This window comes from Balearica regulorum, chromosome 3 (genome assembly GCF_011004875.1).
Source record: "Balearica regulorum gibbericeps isolate bBalReg1 chromosome 3, bBalReg1.pri, whole genome shotgun sequence".
In the NCBI taxonomy this organism is placed as follows: Eukaryota; Metazoa; Chordata; class Aves; order Gruiformes; family Gruidae; genus Balearica; species Balearica regulorum.
The window spans coordinates 40,807,577-40,832,533 of record NC_046186.1 but is presented as its reverse complement, the minus strand read 5'-3'; the positions used below and the strand labels follow the sequence as shown (position 1 = coordinate 40,832,533).

Sequence of the window (24,957 nt, the reverse complement as noted above, 5' to 3'; positions counted from 1 at the left end):
TTCAAGTGTTTTGGCTGTCATGCAAGAAAACTAATTAGTTATTTTCAGGAACTTTATTGGCATTCTGCTTAGCTTTGGAACAGTTGAATAGAAAATGCAGAGGCATTCTTAGACTTGAAATACTTTTTACAATTTTAATACAATTTTGTATGTATTTTATTTATATATAAAATATTGTTCACACTTGAAGACTTAGGAGGGCCAAGGACTCTAAAAGTGGAGAGTGAGATTGAGACTGAGTTACGTTTTTGTATCAGTACAGACATCACTTATTTGTAAGCTTTAACAGAAATGGCATAACTTACAACTTTTTTGCAAAGGCTAGCACTTTGTCCACAATAGTTTTTTGTTTTTTGGTTGTTTTTTTTTAAAAAAACCCTCTTTTCATTCCTGAAATACATCAGTAGCTAGAATTGTGTTGAAGGTAACAGCCAAAGGAAAGGTAAGGCACAGGAGGAAAAGGAACAATAAACAGATGTGTGATTATATCTGATTCCATACTCTGTGTCAACAAAAATACATCCTGCAGATGGCTGGTAGTATGAGATCCTTTGCTTTGTGATTAAATTTTGGATAATATTAAATCCAAGTTGCTTGCTAGATATGGGATTCAAAGGAGGAAAGAAAAGGTCTGTGAGCTCTCAGTCCAGCATCGTTCTCTTCGTGCTTGTCCAGCTAAAAGCTCTTAGCACAGTTGCTGTTTCTATAACGCTGTAGGGCTATGCTCTGCAGCACCAGAAGATTAAGAAAAGGAGATTAACACCAGCACAGTTTTGCCAGATTACATTGAACATTAGGTTAAGCTAATACCTAAAGTAGCAGGTAACAGGCAAGTGGTAAAGATCATACTTTCTAGCAGTGGTAATTCTACAATACACAATAGCAGCTGTAAATCTACATGGGGACTATAAAAGGAAATGCATAGATGCAGGTGTGCCTTATGGATAGTTTTGTGTTCTGTTATCATGTCATGTGAGTGGTTTTGGGTTTAAGTTTTTAGTTATCTAAAAATTGGCTTAAATATACCCTTATAGTATCAGGTTATTACTCAGATCAGAATGAGTGGAAACTCTGGTTTTTCTTCAGATCCTATAAATATTTCGCTAAATCTTTTACTAAATATTTCCATGGAGAGGAACAGGCACAAGTGTCAAGGAATTTTTTGCAGGCTTAGGAAGTGTGGGTTGGATGAGCGGACAGTGAGGTGGATCAAGAACTGGCTGAATGGCAGGGCTCGGAGGGTTCTGATAAGCGGCACAGACTGTAGTTGGAGGCCTGTAGCTAACGGTGTGCCCTAGGGATAAGTACTGGTTCCGGTCTTATTCAGCATATTCATCAGTGACCTGGATGAGGGGACAGAGTGTACCCTCAGCAAATTTGCTCATAATACTAAACTGGGATAAGTGGCTGACACACCGGAAGCCTGCGCTGCCATTCAGTGCGACCTGGACAGGCTGGAGAGCTGAGCAGAAAGGAACCATATGAAACTCAACAAGGGCAAGTGTAGGGTCCTGCACCTAGGGAGGAATAACCCCAGGCACCAGTACAGGTTAGGGCTTGACCTGCTGAGAAGCAGCACTGTGGAGAAGGACCTGGGAGTCCTGGGGGACAACCAGCTCTCCATGAGCCAGCACTGTGCCCTTGTGGCCAAGAAGGCCAGTGGTACCCTGGGGTGCATGAAGAAGAGCGTGGCCAGCAGGTCGAGGGAGGTTATCCTGCCCCTCTACTCTGCCCTGGTGAGGCCACATCTGGAGTTCTGTGTCCAGTTCTGGGCTCCCCAGTTCAAGACAGACAGGGAGCTACTGGAGAGAGTCCAGTGGAGGGCTGCAAGGATGATGAGGGGACTGGAGCATCTCTCATATGAGGAAAGGCTGAGAGCTGTGTCTTGTTTATCCTGGAGAAGAGAAGGCTGAGGGGGGATCTCATCAACGCTTGTAAATATCTAAAGGGTGGATATCAAGAGGGTGGAGCCAGAGTCTTTTTGGTGGTGCCCAGTGACAGGACAAGGGTCAATGGGCACAGGCTGGAACACAGGAAGTTCCACCTGAATATGAGAAAAAACTTCTTTACTCTGAGGCTGCCGAGAGAGGTTGTGGAGTCTCCTTCTCTGGAGGTATTGAAAAGCCACCTGGATGCCATCCTGTGCAACCTGCTGTAGGTGATCCTGCTTTAGCAGGGGGGTTGGGCTAGATGATTTCTAGAGGTCCCTTCCAACCCCTGCCATTCTGTGAATCTGAGTGAGTTTGAATGCTATCAGTTTCTCAAATACTACATTTTCCAGCAGTCTGTGAACTTGCCTTTTGAGGTCTGTCCCCTGAGGTATTTTTAAATTCTCTTAATTTCAAGGAAGATTCTGAAATCAGACTGTTAAATAATGATGTGTTAGAGTATTTCTAATCTGAATCATTCTTATGATCACTTTACAGCTTTTGCCTTGTGACAGTTGTATTGGCATAACTAATGGAGCAGTGAATGTTGTTGTCATGATGGAGATGAGCAGCACAGGAATTTGTCATCTCTACTGCTGAGGCATATTGTGCTATTGTTTATTTGGTCTGGTAGCTGAGATTTCAGTCAGGATACGAAAAGAGAACAAGAGGCACGGGAGGAAGAAAAGAAGTAAGGATATGAAGAAAGAGCTAGTTTGGCCAGTAATAGATTCAAAAAGGCTTATATGCGTCTGAAGTAGAGAAAAAGTTTCTTTATAAAATTAACTCTATGTTAAAACTGAACATTCCAGAGAAGGTTTAAAAATCATTCTTGGTCCTCGTGGCTGTATTTTATAATTCTTCTTAAACTGAATATCCAGAGATGCGGATTTTGAAAATTAGGCATAAAATCTTGTAATACCAGGCATTGAAATGTTTTCAGGATTTTGCATACAAATGCTAGCTTTTATCAAAGCTGAGGTTTGGAATATTCCTGCTGAGGAAACAAGTCCTTAAACCTTAAATATATATTCAGTTAAATGTATTTTTAAAAGTTGTTTTACCTGCTAATGCGATTGAAACTTTAAATAAATATGGTAGCATTCTTTTGTTTCAGTTTTACTTTGTTATTCATTTCACCTGATTACTATCAGGAATTCTGGATGGAGTTTTTGCCCCCCCCCCCCCCCCCCCCCATTATGTCTTTACACACTTTTCCAAGTTGCCTTCTTTCTCTGTTAAGGTGTACCTACTCCATCTGTTCTTCCAGTTAGTTATAAAATTTATTGTCAAAGAAGGCATTGCAGCATTGCATCTGTTGTTTCTTTGATAGTTCACTGGTGTCTTACATAAATATTGGAAAGTAACAGAATGGCATTTTGTTACATCACTTCTATTTTCTATTCGGTTTAAGGTTCCAAAATATTAAGTAGGCAACTTATAGTTTTCAGTGTTTTTTGAGAATAACAGGTTCATGTGTTCTAGTTTAGTTTTAAATGCTTCAAACTTTGTGTTTGCTTTAGAACAAATCTGTGTTTTTACAGCTGCTTGATTAGTTTTCAAAGCCAAATGTGATTAAATACTAGGTACAATTCAAGAAGCTTGGTATGTGTACAGACAGAAAATCAATCTTACATCAAGATTCTTGTTTGGGTTTACTTTGTAGAAGTTCTGGATTCTAAGAGAAGTTAAAAAGTTGAGTTTACACATTTGAGTTGATGTAAGGTTCTCTTTTGGAATAATTCTTGAGCTCACAATTTTGTTTTCATCATGTTATAATGAAATATTTTTCACCTTTTCCAATTGTTTTGTCTTCTATGTGTGAATTGGAATTTGATATTGGCAGCAAAAAATCCTAAGGTGATACAACCAACTTTTTAGCCAAGAATTGGGAGGGGGGGGCTGGGAGGAGATTGATTGCATTTAAAGAAGTGAATATTTCAAATTATCTCTGAAAAAGATTACCAACTGGTTGATTGTTACCATTTTAAATCATTACTAATTTATATGAAACTAAATATTCTTTATTAGTTTATCAAAATAATAAACTATGTCTAAGTCATGTCATAGGCCTGAGTTACGGATGTAAGCACCAGCATGTAAGATGTATATATTTTTGTATGTACCATTAAGTTCAGAAAACACTTTTGTGTTTGGATGTTCATTGTTAATAGTCTTTTTTCTAGCTGACATATTTTCAAGATGGCTTACCAGTGTATATTGAATGTTAACTAATTTTATCTGATACGGTTAATATCTGCGATATTTCCATTTGAAGGAACCCTACTGTTTAGTCACAATGCAACATTCAAGCAAATTGCAGTTGTCACTGCAGCCTAGGATGCTGATAATGTGAAAAGATCCAACCTGAGCACAAAAAATGGGTGTTAATGCTTTTTCTTTACTTCCTTGCTGTTGTACTATTTAATGTAGGCGAGATTTCCAAAAGTGCTTGGTTCACTTAGGATTGCAGTTCTTACTGAGGTTTCTAAAAAATCATTTTTCACTCAAAGATGGTGATTTTGAAAGCTGTGGGGAAACTAATGTATAAATGTTGCAGATCAGAATGTGGATCCTTAGAACAGCTTCCTGGCTTCTTACTGAGTGCTTCATGAGACATTTAAGACTATAATAATATTTTTATAATCATGACCTATGGTGAAATCTTTTGTCGTAATAAAGATGTGGACAGTGTTTGATTGCATCATGCTTACGGGTACGTGCACTAAGTATAAATGTGTTGACATTCGTCTAGATTCATGAAATAAATGTAAATGTCATCTCTTTTCTTTTAAGGAAATGATCATCGACAAGGTTAATGGACAGGTTGTCCCTCGGTACTTGATATATGACATTATTAAGTTTAATGTAAGTACTCCCAGTTTTATTGCTTTTATTATTAGTTATTGATTCTCATTTTTATTTTAATCTTATTTGTATAAGTAGGAGCTTCAGAGTAAATTTAAACACCAAAAGTGTTTGGGTATTTTGTAACTCAATAACAAGCTATGCATCGGGATTAAGACTGAAAGCAGCCTTATTATAATAGACGTTGATTTATTTCCCCTTGCTCAAGAAAAGATGGCAGTTTGAAACTGCCATCAGTCTGCTAAACACTGTTGGAAAATTTCTCATTTCTAGAGCATGTTTGAACTATTTAGGCAGTGAAATTGAGAGGGGATGGAGCAGTTAACTTGCAAGTGGTGTACTTGTTACCAGAGCATCACAATGCTCCTTGTTAGGCTGCTCCATGATCTCTTTCTCAAATTTCTCTTTGAAACCAGGCAACTGGTCCTCAGTTAAGTTCTCAACAGCAGAGACTCTAGTTTACACTGACTGTAGGGCAAATATGTAATAAAGAATTATATTGTGGAAGTTATGGAAAAGGAGAAGCCTTTGTTGACAGCTAGGAATAAAGTCTTTGTGGTCACAAGAAAGATCTGTTAAACAGTATAGGAAATGAGAAACTTTTTTTTTCTTTAAAGCAGCTTTCAAATATGTTAAAGGTTTGAATGTCACCAAAGGGCTCTTGTATGTTATCTTTTATAGTTTTTAAAATTTATTCATTTCTTGTATTTTTTCCCCGAAAAGTCATGATGTATGTGGAATTTGACATCACGGGTCTTATGGCAGAGTCTCTACTAAAGCTTATTTGAAGAACTAATCTTGCCAACATGTTCCACTTGTTAGCCCTTATTATGAAATAAATTTTCTAGTGACTTCTCTGTTATGTGTAAGGAAGAGAAAATTTCCTTCAGGAAGGATCAATCTTTAACCATATATATCTTTTTAAAACAATATTTAAAATTTTGTGAAAGCAGAAACTGTGTACTGGTTTTGGTTGGGATAGAGTTAATTTTCTTCATAGTAGCTCACATGGTACTATGTTTTGGATCTGTGAGGAGAAGAGTGTTGATAATTTAGGGGTGTGTTAGCTGTTGCTGAGCAGTGCTTACACAGAGTCAAGGTCTTTTCTGCTTCTCACACCATCCCACCAGCAAGTAGGCTGGGGGTGCACAAGAAGTGGGGAGGGGACACAGCTGGGACAGCTGACCCCAACTGACCAAAGGGATATTCCATACCATATGACATAATGCTCAGCATAGAAAGCTGGGGGAAGAAGAATAAAGGGGGGTGACACTTTCGGAGTGATGGCATTTGTTTTCCCAAGTAACAATTGTACGTGATGGAGCCCTGTTTTCCTGGAGATGGCTGAAACCTGCCTGCCCATGGGAGGTGGTGAATGAATTCCTTGTTTTGCTGTGCTTGTGTGTGCAGCTTTTGCTTTACCTATTAATCTGTTTATCTCAACCAATGAGTTTTCTCACTTTTACCCTTTCGATTCTCTCCCCCATTCCATTCTAGGGGGAGTGAGCGAGCGAGCGGCTGCGTGAGGCTTAGCTACCTACTGTAGTTAAACCACAACAATGTGTTAAATTTAATTGCTAGCCCTGTGACTAAATAGCCCGTGGAAAAACACTCTAGTATCTCTTAACGCTTCTGGAAAAACAAAACTATTGTTTCAGTGCTCCTAACAGGAGAAACGGTGTTACTAAATCACAGCGCATTTCAGATTTCCTAAACTACCATTGACTCTTCCAGACTTGAGTAAGATACTACTCAGCTTGAGTAGGCCACTCAGTGTAAGTGAGAATTGCAAATGGTACTAGTCACTAAACATGACTTTGGTGTTCTTGGAAATGTAATCATACTGTGACTTAGGACAGCTGCTTTTAAAAGTAATAGTTTGTGGGGAATACATGTTAGAAATAGAAGCTTTTTGTTAACTCATTTTAATTTTCCATCTTGATCTTTTTATCCTTTTCTGAAGAGTAGGTGTTAGTTTCCTGGATCCCTCCTATGATTAAGACTTCTCAGTAAGGAAAAACTCCTTATAGGCTTCTGAAAAATGCGATCTTCTATACTCTTGGGTTCTCATTTTTACTTTACATTTTCTTACCTATTCCTCTGCCTGTGATTCTGTGTTTATTTACCTTCATGTCTTTCCTTGTCTCTGCTCTTACTTTCTGTCTAACCTGCCATTCACTCTTGTTACTTTCCTTTTGAAAAATAAATGTAAGGTAAGAAGTGTACAGTCTCCTTCTCTCAGTTTGGGACATACATACATTGTCCGAGTAAAATAACGCTTTTTGAAAGTCATAATTATTTTGGCGAAACATTTTTCGGGTGGAAGGGGAGGAAACCCTCATTTGTAGCGAAGTGTCCAGACTTCACATGAAGCATCCTACTTGGCAAACAGGAAAAATGATCAGTGGGTTTCCGGAGGATTGTTTGGGAAAAGTCTGCATTTGAGCAGGGCTGTAAAGCTTTAAAGATTGTTTGGGGTTTTTTGTTTGTTTGTTTGTTTGTTTTAAATGCACTGGGAATGAGAGGAGTTAGTTACTATGTAATAGTATTTTCATGTCAAGGACAAATTAAGATAATGTTATCAGTATGAGTACAAGCAGGGCTTCAGCTGCAAGAAGTCATTAGCAGTGGTCCTATTACAAAGATTAAAAAGCACAGCAGTTTTTAGGTTAATTTTAGAAGCTTAATTACAAAAATGGGCACCTGACGATGTTTGGCTTGGCAAGAAATGATCAACAGAATTTTATCACCAAGAGATGTGAAGGTATTAAAAACTTGTAATTGGCAAGAAAAGTGCCTTTTTAACTTATGTAACTTAGTTTTGTGTTAATTTTACTAGCAGAGCTTCAAATCAAATAATTACACAAAGCATCAGTCCTGTTTAAAACCAGAACATTCTCCTCCCCCTTCAAAACAAACAACCCCCCACTCCAAAAAAAACCCCCTCAAACCAACCTGACAGACAGCTATATGATGTGCTCTGGAATTCAACATTGCTCCTTTTGATCTTGAAAGTGGTTGTGTCTTCTAAAGGTCAGTGGTGGAGATACTGTTCTCACTGTCTGTCATGTGAGTGACAAGATTTCCAGCATGTCCCCCATCTCGTCCTCTCCAGTGACTTGGCATACTGTGCTGTTAGAGATGTCACATTGCAGCTGGGGAACAATGTGAATACAAACCCCGTTGGTGAAATCCTTTTCTCAGGCAAACCTCATGATTAAGTCAGGTCTAGTGAACTAGCGGTATTTTCAGCTGACCTTATCTCAAATGCTCAACCTGTTTTGCACACCATCCCATGCTAGCTAAGCAACAAAGATTTCTGGCTTTGTCAGAAGACTCCTTCTGAAATATTGCATTCACAAATTCCACATTAAGTCCCAAAGACTTACATGCACTATTAATACCGCTGAGAATTTGTGTGTAAGGATGACCAGCACTAAAATACAGAAGTTAGTAGTAAAATAAGGTAAAAGATAGTTTTTCAGAATGCACCATGTATTTACAGTAAGATATATGCCAACTTGCACCTCTCGGGATGACACTAAATAATACAGTGAAAACTGGTAACACGTGTGCGGAAAATCATGGAATTAAATTTTAGATCACAGAAAAAAAAGTCATGTAATTAAAAATTCCCAAATGTCATTTACCATAATATCCTTTTGAACTATTCTCAGTATATTTGGCCGGCAGTATTGTCGTGCTTCATAATTGCACTGTACTCCATTCTTTTATTTATTTTATTTCTTCATTATCTTGGTTTTAGGGGGCTCAGTAGTGTTAAAATTGGTGTTTGGAAGTGTAGCAGTTGAGACAGGGCAACCTTGTCTCTGTTCTATGCCGTATTTCTCTGGCTTTTAACAGGGGGACATGTAGGACTGAAGACCGATACCTAAATGAAGCCCAAAATGCTTCGCCTGGCTTCTCTGTGTCTAAGTTAAAAGGCAACAGTGGTCATAGTATTTAGTTATGAGCAGAAATTATGAGAGGATGCTGTTATTCTTAAAGCTGTATGCTTAAGGTTTCAGCCTAAAAAACAAAGATCCCAAACTAGAAATAATTCTGTTCAGCTCTGGCATTTGAAAAGTAAAGTGTTTTAGACGAATGTCAATTTGAGATTTAAGAGAACCAGCAGTCTGCTAGAAATGGATCAGCTGGGAGTAAAAGTAACAGTTTTCATTTCATGTACAATACTATAATTTTGGGAGAACATCATGCAATCACGGAGCAGAGTGTCTCAGTACATCATGAGATCTTTCTTCAGACTTAGTCAGGATTTCATCTGAGAGTGACCCAGAGGAGGTAAGGAAGTCACCTTAAACGAGGATGATGCGTTCATCAGTAGAATGGTAACAGAAACTTAATGGTGAGTAGTGGCTGTAGAAACAAATGGAAGAGAATTGTAAGGGAGAAAAATGAGAGAAAGTGAGTGGGCAAAGACCTACCTTTTACAAGTTTTAATCCACATTGTTATCAGTGAGGCTTATTGTTACTTAGCTTTTCAATTTTGCTGTGCTGTATCAGGAATAAACTACAGCAACCTTCTTGAAAGAGCCAAAGGAAACTAAGAGAATAGACTGATTGAAATGTGTATTTGGCTCTAGATGTTTACACAGGAAAAATCTTAGGAAGAAGGAAAACTTTCAGTGATTGGGAGACACCTATATTAGAGTTCTTAGATTATTTCTAGGTGTTCCCTATCTCGGCTGTCATTTTCCATGATAAATTTTGTATTGAATTCTGATGCTTATCACCTGTAGCTGCTGCATAAGTTAGTCTTCGGGCATGCTGATGGAACTCTTTGCTTAATTTCTTTTAATCACTGTTTCTGTGACATCTAGTTTCTAGAAGCTTGTGATAACGCATCCCATTGTGTTACAAGAGATTCCTGTGTCAGGAAAAGCAAATGATTCTTTAGGAGATTAAAAAAAAGATTTTGTTTTAATTGCCATTTTCTTCAGTGAATCATGATGTTTATTATTAGTAGCAACTCAAAATATGACATTGCTGTCTCAATGCTTTCATTTCAGATGCTAAAATCAAATTCATAGAAAGGAAGCTTTTGCTAGTGAAGTAAGCCCACCTTTCAACCTCAGCTCTTTGAGGAAACCCAGAGCAATCCCTGCTTTTTATTTTGTATTTCACCTGACTCTTTCTATAAAGAGCAACTCCAAGTACATAAAATCATCTCTCAAAGGCCGTTCTGAAAGGCTGCATACACGTATACTAATAAATGAAACTATGCAAAAGGCAGGAACTTGCTACTGAAAGTTTATCCTCTTTTGAAGTAGTTAAAATGGTCCCTAGCACAGTTTTGGCCCTGGCTGGCTATAGTGCTTGAGTTCTCAAGAATAGTTTGAAGCTTAACATTGCTGAGGGACCATTCTTATCAGGTGTGCTGAGATGTCGTCATCCTCTTTTGGAGAGTGAGAATATGAACGTGGTCAGACAGCCGGTGGCTTGAGGGCCAGAGATGAGGCCCTTCCCATGTTGGTGTACCTAGAGTGTCTTCTAGTTCACAGACTTGGGGCTCACCTCTCTGAAGTTCAGAAAGTGCTGTTTTGTGAAATATCAGGTATACTGCTCTTTATGTGCCTCTAGGGGCTTAGGGCAGAGGACCTTGAAGGCTCCTTACATTGAAAAGAAGAAGTGGAATAACGTGGAATAAAAAAATAGTAGTATATCATGACATACAGCAAAATTCTGTTGTCAAGAGTATAAAAGAAGATCCGAGAAGCATGAAAACTAGTATGTCACTTCTGCTTGTCTATGGAGACACCAGTATGAGAAAGATGTCATTATCATGTCAAATCACGTTTGGCATATGAAATGTTTCTAGAAGTAGAAATCAGCTGTAACAGTTTATCTTTTCTTACAACCTCAATGAATTATTTTTTTCCTGAGAAGAATCTTTCTCCTCATTGAAAGATGACAAAGTATTTCTTAAAAATGCATGCATTTACTTAGCTTTTAGTATTGTAATTGAGGGGGGGGTTTTGTCCACGTTTATGTCACTGGTTATGTGTGCACTCTGCACACATAAAAATCTGGATTTTTCATACTCCTCTGAACATAAAAGTCTAATGGCAGCCAACATTCCTTACGGTGTTTAGTCTTAATGAGTACAGAGCTAAATCCCTACAATGCCTGTTACTTTTCAGCTTCCTGATTTATGTCTGCATGTAGTTGAGTTCATTATTGTAGTAACTGTAGCTGCGTAGCACTACCCCCTTCACCTGAACAGTGAATTAAAAGTTCAAATTTGGTAGGTAATTCTAGTGTAACAGAGGAAGCTGACAATAAAATAATAAACAGTCCCAGAAGCAAATGCAAGTAAATCCAAATCCCTATTAATACAGAAACACACAAAAGAATACGTCTTTATTCTCCAGTCATCTTTGAGACAGCTCGTCCTGAGAAACCTTATTTTGAGAGGCTTTTTCTTAGATCATATTCAGTAGCTACGTGTAGATGTTTAGAGACTAGACTTAAGCAACTATTTTTTTCCTTAGTTAAGTAATAAAAAGTAACTGGCATAATGTGGGATCTAATTAATGCATTCTTAGCAAAGATGCTGAAAATGAATAGTACTTTCCTTTTCCTTTCTAACCCTGGCCTTTAAATTTTTAAACTCTAGCCAAGTTTTCATGAGACCAGATTGCGATGGTAAGAATAGCCTGAATGCTTGAAAAAGAATAATTATTTTCATGTTTAGAAAGAAGATAAAATTTTGATTAAATTTCCTAATACTCTGTGCATTAAATTAAGTCAAGATCAAGATTTCTTTGGCTGTCATTATGCATAACAATGCTGTAGCTATTAGATAAAATTTGTCATGGTAAACAGATATGCTGGTCATAAATCCTGCCCACAGCCAACATGCTCATTGAATTTATGCATGAAAAATTTTTGTTCTAAACCCCTGTAAAATATTACCACGTCTGACTTTTCCATTACAAACCTCATTTTAAAGTGATGTAAAGCTCACAGTACATGCTGTATCTCATTTATTAGCCTATTAACCTTATCTTTGAAATGTACTGTGAAAATTTTGAGGGCACAACTCAGGCAAGTGTTTAATTGCATCTTTTCTGTTTACAAATGCACCTGGCTGCCAGTCACCCTTCAACTCCTACTTTTAATTCTGAGGTTATTTCTCAGTACCACCTGAAAATACAGATTTAAAATGCTTTTGTTACTAATAACACTCTGGAAAATGAGGATGCCATGCATGCGTTTACTCTGGCAGCCTTTCTATTATGTCTTGTGGAGACATACCTAACAAGTGCCCAAATGTTTGTAACAGTTCTCTTACTGTGTGTTACGTTCTCAAAATCTGTACATATCACTTCATTCTATCATGGCTCAGAGGTGTTGGGTAAATGAAATACAGAGCATCTACTCCACTGTGTCTCGCTTTGCTTTCTGGTGTCATGCTGGGAGGGATGCATTAAGATCGCTTTCTCCTCCTCCCATTTTTATAATACAGTTTATTGAGAGCAGGGGCAGGTCGGGCAGTAATTTGTTTTACTATTCTTTAGGCTATATGAATAGGGTAGCATTACAGAATAGGGAGGGCAACAGCTGGTGGGCTAGGAGAGCTTGTAAGACACAGAATCAGCACAGTAAGGGAGTGATGCTACAGAAGCTTTTGGGTCTGTGGAGACGGACGGACAGAAATGCATCTTAGCTAGTTTACTTTTTCAAAGTCTTTCTTGCCTTATTCCCCTTCCCTGTTGATCATCTTTTATTCATCATTGAAAACCTGACTTGTATGTCTAAACAGCAGAATTTGCAAATCTTACCTGTTCTGTAAACTTCCAAACAGATAATTTGTGCTTTCTTCCCTGTTGCTCCTTGTGCTTGAGTAAAGCGCATATGCAACTGAAAAGTGGAATTTTTATGCAGTTTTGCATCCCTCTTTTTTTCTCTTTTGCTATGATGCCTACAAAAGGTAAATTGTTGCTGATGAGTGATACTTAGTACATGCTGACCAGTATATCTTTGGTGTTTTCTTGTTCTTAATTTTTTAATTTTTGTCTAATAAGCTGCTTATTGTTGGGGAGCATTCTTTAGCATTGTAATTAGTTTGAAGGTTGACTGTTGTACTTGCTGATTACATTGCGTGAAAAGTACATCTGATTTCTTCCTTTCCCTTGCATCTTTGAGTTAGATGCTCCTTTTCCCAACCCAAGGGGCACTATGAATCTCAGTGAAGGTGGTTTGTTTTCCACACTTTCCAAAATAAAGAATATTTAATGGAATATTATATAAAAGCAAAGGGTGTGTATTCAGTTTTGTCATGTCTTGGTTTATTCCCCAAAGGTGTTTCCATACCTTGGCATGAAGCACATCTCACGAGAACCTTTTTGAATGGCAGATTATCGCTAGTATAACTGCCAGGGGAATAGGCACAAAGTGTTGCTTCTGGGAGAGAGATATAGGGACAAGTAATTCTCCAAGAGTGGCTTTAGAAGTTGCTATGATATTAAATCCTTTTTATTTTTCAGGTGTTTGGGTTCTGTAGGTTTTACTCTTGCTTACTCTGATGTGACACTTTTTCAGCAAATCATGAAACTTGCTACAAAAAAATACAAAGCAAGACCTGAAAGTTTAAGTTGCATTGTAAATGAAATCTGAAATATTTCAAACCTTATACAATTTAGAGAATAAAGTCCACAAACAAAATCTTTGCTCTTAGAAGGTCTCTAAAGAGCTTTTCTCAATACTTTTACTAAACAGTTTTCTGCTTTTCACATTTTTAGCCTTAAAACCCCTCACTTTTTATTTGCAATTTTTTTTTTATCTTGTTGTGCTAGGAATTGTAACATATGATTAAATAGAAAAAACTGTCTCCCTCAGCTTGCAGTTTATAACAGTCATTCCCATAGGAACTGCCAAGTGGACTTAAACCCAACTTCTGTCTCAGGCAAATACTCAGATCTCTCAAGAATCTGGCAGTGATCACAACTATAGTGGAAAGTGTGAAAAACTTTACAGTGGGGCAGGTTTTCCAGTTCCATTATTGTGTCCAATTTCCTAAGTGCTGGGAATGAAGTCTAACACAGGGCTCTTTTTGTCCAGTATATTTCAAAACAGGAAGAACTAAAGGCAAAGTAGAGGATGGTTGAGGGAATATCATATGGAAGCAGTGGGAGTGTGTTCAAATATTGTCACGTCATATTTCCCTAACTTAGTTTTAATTTGTCCTTTTCTACAATTAACCTAGCCATAATATTTCCTATTTTCAGCTTTCTCCCTATCTCTTGCCTTGCCATCTTTTTCCTGTTTCTAAGGGAAAAGAACTAAAGAAAAAATATCATCAAAGTTAATCAGAAGGATGTACCAAATCTAAAAGAAACATATAATTCGGGATAGGTTTTATGGAGATGAAAGCAGAACCTCTCTAATATTTTCTTTTTCATGGCTAATATGTTTGAATAACCTGAGTGACTGTTATGGTCTAGGAGAGAATGTGGAGGCCATATTTTCATCCTTTTTAGAATATTTCTCTTATTTAAAAGAAATATGAAGAACAATACCACTTTTCTTCTGGAATGAGTATAATAGTAATTAATCAGTATTTCTTAGTCATAAGCTAACCATGAACACAATGAACTAGATACCTTAAAGACAGATTGTGTACCAAAGTTATAGATCTTTTCCAAGTCGTGAGGAGTATTACATTTATTATAAGCAGACAGTTAATTTTTAGTTCTATCATGGTTTAGGAAAGGTAGGGGTTCCTTTTCTAAGTATCTGTGAATCAGTGCTGATTGTTGCTTTTTTTTTCTCTCTCTTTTCTAGTTTTTAGGAGACTTTATACTTACTGTACTAGGCAGTCTTATTTTAAATACTATGCAGTGATTTATATTCTAAAAAAAATCAGTGGCTCAATCTTTTCAAGTATGAAATGCCCTCAATAATGTCTTTAAGATGTAGGAATTTCCCCACTGTTCTTTAATTTCACTGGAGTGAAAATAAAGACAGCCCTGAAAAACCCAACAATAGCTATTCATGTGAAGAGTCACTGTGAATGGCTGGTAGAAAGGAAGACAGTGTGAGGAGAGTCGAAGCAGAAAGAGAAAATATTGACTAGACCATTAAGGTCTGTTGCAATTCAGATAAGCGGCACAGAGTCTAGTTGAAGGCCTGTATCTGGTGATGTGCCCCAGACGTCAGTACTGGTTCCGGTCTTATTCCGCATATTTGTCAATGACCTGGACAAAGGGATTTGCTGATGATATTAAACTGGGAGGAGCAGCTGAACACTAGAAGGCTGCGCTGCCATTCAGTGCAACCTGGACAGGCTGGAGAGCTGGGCAGAAAGGAACCATATGAAATTCAACAAGGGCAAGTGTAGGGTCCTGCACCTAGGGAGGAATAACCCCAGGCACCAGTACAGGTTAGGGCTTGACCTGCTGAGAAGCAGCACTGTGGAGAAGGACCTGGGAGTCCTGGGGGACAACCAGCTCTCCATGAGCCAGCACTGTGCCCTTGTGGCCAAGAAGGCCAGTGGTACCCTGGGGTGCATGAAGAAGAGCGTGGCCAGCAGGTCGAGGGAGGTTATCCTGCCCCTCTACTCTGCCCTGGTGAGGCCACATCTGGAGTTCTGTGTCCAGTTCTGGGCTCCCCAGTTCAAGACAGACAGGGAGCTACTGGAGAGAGTCCAGTGGAGGGCTGCAAGGATGATGAGGGGACTGGAGCATCTCTCATATGAGGAAAGGCTGAGAGAGCTGTGTCTTGTTTATCCTGGAGAAGAGAAGGCTGAGGGGGGGATCTCATCAACGCTTATAAATATCTAAGGGGTGGATATCAAGAGGATGGAGCCAGAGTCTTTTTGGTGATGCCCAGTGACAGGACAAGGGTCAATGGGCACAGGCTGGAACACAGGAAGTTCCACCTGAATATGAGAAAAAACTTCTTTACTCTGAGGCTGCCGAGAGAGGTTGTGGAGTCTCCTTCTCTGGAGGTATTGAAAAGCCACCTGGATGCCATCCTGTGCAACCTGCTGTAGGTGATCCTGCTTTAGCAGGGGGGTTGGGCTAGATGATCTCCAGAGATCCCTTCCAACCCCTACCATTCTGTGATTCTGTAAGAATGCCTCCAGACTATGTGCACTATGAAAAAATAACTGGAAAAAACAGAAGCAGCAAAGCCGTGTGTTTGATATTTGACTTTGCCGATAGCCTAAATTCGGTGCAAAATAAATTATTTAAATTTATATTCCCCTGGGAGAATCACATGCAATCTTTTTGTGTGTAAATGTCCAATGATGATGATGGCAGTGAATCTGTTTTATAGTTATGGGTTATTAGAATTATGACTTTTGCTTCTGTAATTAAAATGGGAAGTTCATGCACTCCTCAGATTACTTGAGGGGAGGCAGCCAGTCTAGACAGAACATAATTCCTTTTGGTTTTAATCATTTACATCCCAGTAAAATCCCCTTATTGAGTTCTGTTTTTGAAGGCTCAGAAGGATTTATAAGGATTATAAAGATCCCAAATGAAGCCACTGTACATGCAATCAAACAATGAATTGGACTGAGTTGTCTGTGCTCCCAAAATAGCAGCTACTAAGCTTTCGGCGCCTAACTGGAGCTTTGTTTTCAAAAGAGAGGGCTTAGGTGTTCATCCATGGTAGATGCCTGTTTCCATCAGTCAGCCTCTGTATTGCACAACGCTAATGGTGAGAATCATAATTCAGTCACTTCAGCTGATCACAAATAGTCTGTCTTATGTGTCACCTTTACACTGGTGAAGCAAACTTCTCATCCACTTGTAGTTATAAGGTTTTATGGTTTTTATCTTGACTTTGTATTATGTTTTGAGCAATCCAAGGAGGAGAAGAGTGAGAAAGGGAGCAATGTTTGTAGGGCAATCTATTTTTTTCTGTTTTGATCTTATCTGTTTAGTCACAGTTTTGACAGTTCTGCTGTTTCGTTCAACTTATGTTTGCTAATAAAAAAAAGTGTGGAGCTATATTTGTATGTTCTGTTAGGCCTTGATGTTTATGCATGGGCTACAAACTTCTTTCCTTTGTTGATTCATACACATTTGAATTTATTTTCAGTGATTTTTTTTTTTAAAGGGAAATACAAATAATTTAATACATGTCTTAAGCAATCTTTTCATAGGTCTGATGCCCCAAACCATTTTTGTTGTGTGGTAAATCAAAATGATATTCCATTGTATAAGCTGACAACATATAAATAGTAACTATGTTCCTGCAGCATGTTGGTTGAATTGTTACAATTGAAACAATATTTCACACCTTGTACCTCACTGATGCCAAGATAAATTTTAGAAACCATTTTGAAAATGCTAAATTCCTTGCCATTACTATGTCTGTTTGGAATATTTGAGTGATAAAAGTTAGAAAAAACAAGTTTTAAAATGTATTTTCAGATTATAATGCTGTCTTGCTTTTTGCCTTTTAGAAATGAAAAACTTGAGTCATAATTCTACAAATTTTTCATTTCTCTAATACTTTACATTTAATCCTGTTTTTAAAAGAAAATATCAGAAATAAAAACCCCCAACTTTTGGGTGATTGAATATAGTAATAATCTTATTTGGAGAATGAAACTGTACCTTCAGATTGTTTTTAAATAAGCTATGTGTGTCAAAAAAATAGCAGCATCTATAAAACCATGGTCAGAAGAAATACATGCCAGGTCATTAACATAAAATGCAAAATATTAGACTGCACGGTCTTCAGAAGATGGAGAACTAATAATGGGCTTTCATTGGAAATGCAGATGTCAGCTGTGAGTGCCTTGAATTGTCAATAATAATGTTAAACACAGGGTAGAATATCAGCCTGAGCTTATTCTTTATTCTTTTCTCAAAATCATTAAAGCCAAGACAGTTGTGACATATGTTCTGCTATGGCTCAATAAGTGAAGACGTGTGTGGAACATATATGCGTGTATATGCTAAATTATTTATGTCTAAGGTACTGTTCTGGGGAAGCAAATGGAGCGCACTTTGCTGGAAGGTAGGCTTCGAACTGTATCTCGTGGAGGAAGAGAATAAGTATTCTCAGTTTATCCCAGACCAAGCTAGTTATCAGCTGTGTACACAGGCCCAGGCATTATTTTTCTTTTTACTATAGCTGCATTGGGAAAATGCCAACTAAAAAGATTTTCTCTTAGAATTTGATATTTGTGGATTCGCACCTACATGCCACATTTCATAGTCTGTACTGCATCCATCTAGGCAGAGAACTTTCCATGTAAGGCTCAATGAATTTACTGAGCTGTAGCCACAAGGTCAAGCTTGGAGGCAGTGGGAGGGAGACTTAAACCGTGGAGGGTGACGGTAGCTCCTCGGAGGTACCTTTGTCCTTGCGGAGAGAGAGGGGACTGAGGCAGGGTGCGCAGCAGGAATCAGTTATCCTCTTATACCCGTCTCAGTGATTACTACCGTCTTCCTGTATTTAATGACCTTTGATTTGAATTACTTGCCAGCTTTGCAGCCATATCAACATGAGGTTGTGACTCCAACACAGAGGTCTCTGTGAACCAAGTGGAAGGCGGGAGAACAGCCTGACGCTTGACCAAATTCAGTGTCTTAACATTTGTCCAGATGGATGCCATTGGGACTGTGATTTATGGTGGGGTTTTTTGGTTGGTTTTTTTAGCTCCTTTCATCAAATAAATTGCCTTCTCCCACCCCTTCAAGACAATGGATATTAAATGACCTGCAGACCCTGGTTTTTAGTATTTTTAAACATGTATTTCTTTTTGTGGTACACTAGGTTCTTATGTGACTTACTGTGTACGGGTTCTGTTGAGAAGTTAATTTGAAATAATATAAGCCTTTAAATTTAGAAATGTTGAATCCTGGGTAGATTTCAAAGCTGAGAAATCTCATTTTATGTTTTGAGGATGTGTGCAGGATTGTTTTTAAAATCAGACTAATATTTTTAAGGTTTCACATCTATTGCAAGCCCACTTCCTGCTGTGACCTTAGTGCAATCCATGAAGTTTCAACAGGTGAAATTAATTCAGCTGCTCAAGTAAGAGGTGTTGATTCAACAGATGACTCCTCTCTTGAAGCTTGTCTAAATGATATTTTGCTTTAGGATGCATTTTAATTACAGTGAGGGGGAAGTGTAACTTTCTAACATAGATAGGAAACACATGCTACTTGTTAATTCTCTTTTACCCTTTGCTAACAAATTTATTTTAGGTTAAAAATGTCTAGAACAGGAATTACCATGTAATGCACTCCAGTAACTGTGATGTTAGGCAGTGGTGACATTTATCCTTCTCAGCGAAGTAAAAACTTACATATTGAAATAAAATCTCAAACATCTGAATGCTTAAATTAATAAAACATCTATATTGCCCAAAAACATACTAGTACTTCATGGGTTTAGATTAGAACGGTGACGAGTGGTGTTCCTCAGGGGTTGGTACAGGGACCAGCACTGTTCAACATCTTTGTCGACGACAAAGACAGCGGGATCGAGTGCACCCTCAGCAAGTTTGCCGATGACACCAAGCTGTGTGGTGTGGTCGACACGCTGGAGGGAAGAGATGCCATCCAGAGGGACTTTGACAGGCTGGGGAGGTGGGCCCGTGCGAACCTCATGAAGTTCAACAAGGCCAAGTGCAAGGTCCTGCACGTGGGTTGGCGCAATCCCAAGCACGACTATAGGCTCAGCAAGGAATGGATTGAAAGCAGCCCTGAGGAGAAGGACTTGGGGGTATTGATTGATGAGAAGCTAAACACGAGCCGGCCAGAAAGCCAACCATGTCCTGGGCTGCATCAGAAGAGGTGTGACCAGCAGGTCGAGGGAGATGATCCTGCCCCTCTACTCTGCTCTCATGAGACCCCACTTGGAGTACTGTGTCCAGTTCTGGGGGCCCCAGTACAGGAGAGACATGGAGCTGTTGGAGCGAGTCCAGAGGAGGGCCATGAAGCTGATTGGAGGGCTGGAGCACCTCTCCTGTGAGGACAGGCTGAGAGAGTTGGGATTGTTCAGCCTGGAGAAAAGGCGGCTCCGGGGAGATCTAATTGCAGCTTACCAGTACCTGAAGGGGGCCTACAGGAAAGCTAGAGAGGAACTGCTTATCAGGGAGTGTAGTGACAGGACAAGGGGTAATGGGTTTAAGCTTGTGTTGGTTTTGCGTGGCAAGGTTTTGGTAGCGGGGGGGCTACAGGGGTGGCTTCCGTGAGAAGCTGCTAGAAGCTTCCCCTGTGTCTGACAGAGCCAATGCCAGCCGGCTCCAAGACGGGCCTGCCACTGGCCAAGGCCAAGCCAATCAGCGCCTCTGTGATAACATATTTAAGAAAGAGAAAAAACAGTTAGAGAGAGCTTTTGCAGCCAGAGAGAGGAGTGTGAAGATGTAAGAAACTCTGCAGACACCAAGGGCAGTGCAGAAGGAGGGGCAGGAGGTGCTCCAGGCACCGGAGCAAGATTCCCCTGCAGCCCGTGGTGAAGACCATGGTGAAGCAGGCTGTCCCCCTGCAGCCCATGGAGGGAGGATGAGGGGGTGTAGCGATTCCACCTGCAGCCCATGGAGGACCCCACGCCGGAGCATGTGGAGGCACCTGAAGGAGGCTGTGACCCCGTGGGAAGCCTGCGCTGGAGCAAGCTCCTGGCAGGACCTGTGGATCCGTGGAGAGAGGAGCCCACGCCAGAGCAGGTTTGCTGGCAGGACTTGTGACCCCGTGGGGGACCCACACTGGAGCAGTTTGCTCCTGAAGGTCTGCACCCCGTGGAGGAGACTCACGTTGGAGAAGGTCGTGAAGGACTGTCTCCCGTGAGAGGGACCCCACGCTGAAGCGGGGGAACGATGAGTCCTCCCCCTGAGGATGAAGAAGCGGCAGAAACACCGTGTGATGAACTGACCATAACCCCCACTCCCCGTCCCCCTGTGCTGCTGAGGGGGGGCGGAGGTTGAAGCCGGGAGTGAAGTTGAGCCCGGGAAGATGGGAGGGGTGGGGGGATGTGTTTTAAGATTTGGTTTTATTTCTCATTCCTCTACTCTGTTTTGCTTAGTAATAAATAAGATGAATTCCCTCTCTAAGTTCGGTCTGTTTTGCTCGTGATGATAATTAGAGAATGATCTCTCCCTGTCCTTATCTCGACCCGTAAGGTTTTTTTTCATTGTACCTTTTCTCCCCTGTCTAATGAAAGAGGGGAGTGATAGAGCGGCTCTGGTGGGCACCTGGCCCTCAGCCAGGGTCAACCCACCACAAAGCTGAAGGAGGATCAATTTAGATTAGATGTTAGAAAGAAATTCTTTACTGTGAGGGTGGTGAGGCACTGGAACAGGTTGCCCAGAGAGTTAGTGGATGCCCCCTCCCTGGAAGTGTTCAAGGGCAGGTTGGATGAGGCTTTGGGCAACATGGTCTAGTGGAGGGTATCTCTGCCCATGGCAGGGGGGTTGGAACTAGATGATCTTTGAGGTCCCTTCCAACCCAAACCATTTTATGATTCTATGATTATACATGCATCTATGTCTTGGTTTTGGACAACTTTTAAATGTGTGCTTTATACACTAAATCTCTTCCTGTTTTTGCCAAGGTCTGCGAATTATTTATTGCAGCCTACATTACCCTCCTACTTATTTGCTAAAAGCTAGGATTTTACCCCTTGAAGGTTTGGGATCTGTCTGGGATAAATACATTGTATATTAGCAACATTTTTTTTGTAATTATGGCAAGTGTCTAATAACAAAGAAAAAGCCCTCCTCCTCCAATATTGCTTTTATTCTGTATGTCCTTGATTTAAATTCAATGTTATGTTAATTTTCATATTGCTAATGTCTTTTGCTTTTGTGAGAATGAAATACTCCTTAAATTCTTAGTTTACTTGGCTGATGAATTTGTTGCTCGGCAGCATTATTTGTGTTTTCCCATCTCATATACTCTTAAGTCAACCTAGCTCTGACCTTTATGTGATAGAACCTAGTGGTAATATACCCTTCTGCTTAACAGGCTTTGAAATAAAAATATATGATTGGCAGAGCTGCAGGAAATTAATTAGTTCCAAGTGGATGGGAGAAGTGAAAGGATTATTTAAAGGAAAAGAAAGTGATTCAGCTGGTTTATGGTGCATATGAAGTCTCGGCTTTTAATTTAACTATTAAGGGGTTGAAATAAATTTAAGTCACTATGCAAAAGCATTTATGAATGAATCATTGTAAAGAAGCTCTCTAAATAACTTTACTGCTTATTGGAAGCTCAAATATTTGAAACATGAATTAGTTCATTTGCTTTTTCAGACCTACTCATAAAATTTGGCTGAGTGGAAAATCTACTGTAGGGAAGACAGCATGTATGCTAGGTCTTGCTGAAGTGTACCTAGAGAATAGTTTATGGTGCTCTTTGAAATAATGAGTAATATGTATACACATTTCCCAGGAAAGAATGCTTCAATCATTTCTTCAGTCAGTTGTTACAGAGGTCAATATGTGTTTTCTGTGTTTTAATTAGATATACAAAGCAGGACAAGTTCAATCACTGTAGAGATGAGTTCTTAAGTGTGCTGTACATGGGGAACAAAGAAAGAATGTTTCTCGGGAATTTTGTCAGCAATACTGTTGGAGCAAGTCCAGAGGAGGGCCACGAAGCTCATCAGAGGGCTGGAGCACCTTTCCTATGAGGACAGGCTGAGAGAGTTGGGATTGTTCAACCTGGAGAAAAGGCGGCTCCGGGGAGATCTAATTGCAGCTTACCAGTACCTGAAGGGGCCTACAGGAAAGATGGGGAGGGGCTGTTTATCAGGGAGTGTAGTGACAGGACAAGGGGTAATGGGTTTAAGCTGAAGGAGGGTCAATTTAGATTAGATGTTAGAAATTCTTTCCTGTGAGGGTGGTGAGGCACTGGAACAGGTTGCCCAGAGAGGTAGTGGATGCCCCATCCCTGGAAGTGTTCAAGGCCAGCTTGGATGAGGCTTTGGGCACCGTGGTCGAGTGGAGGGTGTCCCTGTCCATGGCAGGGGGGTTGGAACTAGATGATCTTTGAGGTCCCTTTCAACCCTAACCATTCTATAATTGTATGATTCTACTTAAAAATCTGTAGATCAGGCAGCTGCGTTCTGCGACAAATGAATGAGGAGTAAGCCTCTCTCCTGCTCCTTGTTTTATTCCATACTCTAATTTCCATTAATTTGAATGGCTCCTCGCTAATAACACCTTCATGTATGAAAGAAGGGCAACGCTGAAGGCAAAGTTAACAGCTAGATAGACTTTCTTCTTCTTCACAAGCATGGATCAATGAGCAGAGGTTAGGAGACGTTTCACCCATGTTGTCACTGGCTTTGTGCAGGATGCGCTTCCCCACCAAGTGGTGGTGGCTGTGCTGCCTCTTCTCCTATAGATTGAAGCTGAGTTCTGAAAGAAAGGGGTTGTGAATTACATGTGGTGTGGGAGCTATGTACAGTTCTTAAAGCTGTTGCAGCGAACAATTGAGGACTTTTGATAGAGGTCTAGTAAGGATCTAATGCTGGGAAAGAAATGTAAGAGAAAGTTAATGCCCCTTTGGCAGCAGGAAATGTAGAAGATTCTGGTGAAAGCCAGGATGAGTTTGCAAAGAACTTGATTAAACTCATGTTGGTCTAAAATTGGTGTTCTGTTTTTCTCCTAGTGAAGTATCTGTTCAGATGCTACTCCTTCTGTCTCTTACCTTTGTATGCTTCATTAGGATGTCATTTTGCCATTTATTTCATTTGCATTCTTTCAGATTGACCAGTTCTGATTCTCTTTGCTGCACGTTAGAGCAGGGCTTTTTTTCTTTTAGATTCTCTTTCCATTTCTCTTCTAGCTGCGTTTAGTACAGGAACTATCTGGTTGCTGGTTCTCCTGCTCATCTGTACTGCTGCCATTGATGATTGGAGTCCCATGTCTTCCCAGTTTCCTGTGCTTATTGCTTTCAACATTTTAAAAATTCTGGTTTTGAAGCCAAAGCTCTGTAAGCTTATTCTCTGTGGACTATAAAAGGGATAGGTTTTGAAATTTTTTTTTTTCTGCGTGAATGAGGTGGCAAAATGAGGGATGATCTTATGTAAACAACTTCCAGTGCTGTATCATGCTGGTAACAATGCAAATCTATGGGTTTTGTGCCTTATTGATAGGAAAGTGGCACATCTGATTGAAACTAACTTTAGAATTTATAAGTTGCCAGTTGCTTATTTTCAGTGATATTTCAGTGATATTCACAGTGCATTCTCCTGACTATTTAATGCTCAAAATATAATAAACTCCATTATGAGCAATTATTAAGCTGACAAATGCGCATTTTGAATGTTCATACTGATCTGATGCAATGCACCAAATGTCTAAAGAGCAATGTAAAGCTGCCATTTTATTTCAAATCTTGAAAGGTCAGAGTACGCTACTGTGACTTGGAGAAGGGCTTTTACTACCTTCTTGTGACCAAACCATCACATATCCTACAGGTTTTTGCGGCCACTGTTTATTGGTACATTTTCCAACTGCAGCTATACCTTTCTTTTTTCTGTGACAGAAGAGTGAACATTCACATAATTAATGCTTCTTTCAAGGCATCAATATAGTACCTTTAAAGGAATGTGTTTGCTTAACTGCGTAAATCGCATTGTTACGTTGTCATGAAAAGTATTATGACTTCTGAGGAAAACTATGTGGAAAAGTATGTATCTGCTATATCCAAAGCTATAATTAAGAAAATATTTAAATTATTTTGCTTAACTTTAAAGGTATTTAAATATTTAACTCATATATGCTTGAATACATATTATAGGTTTTTTATCTTTCTATGAACTTTGATTTGGTTAAACTTCTTACAGCCTGAGACAAATGCTTGAAAACCAAGTATTTGGCAAAAACATGTAGTGATTTGATAATATTTTTATGTATCTGTATGATTCTAAATATTGTGTAAGGAAAACTTAGACTGTTCAAATAATTTGGTGTTTGGTTTTAACACTGATTTTTGTAACTTGGCAGGGGCAGCCTGTTGGAGACTGTGATTTTAATGTTCGACTTGCATGTATAGAGAAAGAGATTATATTTCCACGACATGAAAAGATGAAAAATGGTCTTATCGACAAAGCACAGGAACCATTCAGTGTTCGAAACAAGCCATTTTTTGACATCTACACATCAAGAAAGGTAAACTTGATTTCAGTTGTTTATGTTGTGGTGCTGAAGGCAGCAAAG

At 39.5% G+C, this 24,957-nt stretch overlaps 1 protein-coding gene and 1 pseudogene across 1 annotated transcript in view; both read left to right on the top strand.

The window, feature by feature from the left end:
- Positions 1-24,957, top strand: part of RNGTT (RNA guanylyltransferase and 5'-phosphatase) — a 195,061-nt gene that overhangs the window by 53,882 nt on the left and 116,222 nt on the right. Inside the window, exons 10-11 of the mRNA XM_075747669.1 lie at positions 4,725-4,796; positions 24,745-24,909. Of these exons, the coding sequence (XP_075603784.1) occupies positions 4,725-4,796; positions 24,745-24,909 (237 nt within the window). The remainder of the gene's footprint in view (positions 1-4,724; positions 4,797-24,744; positions 24,910-24,957) is intronic.
- LOC142601463 (U5 spliceosomal RNA) lies at positions 1,067-1,187 on the top strand (annotated as a pseudogene).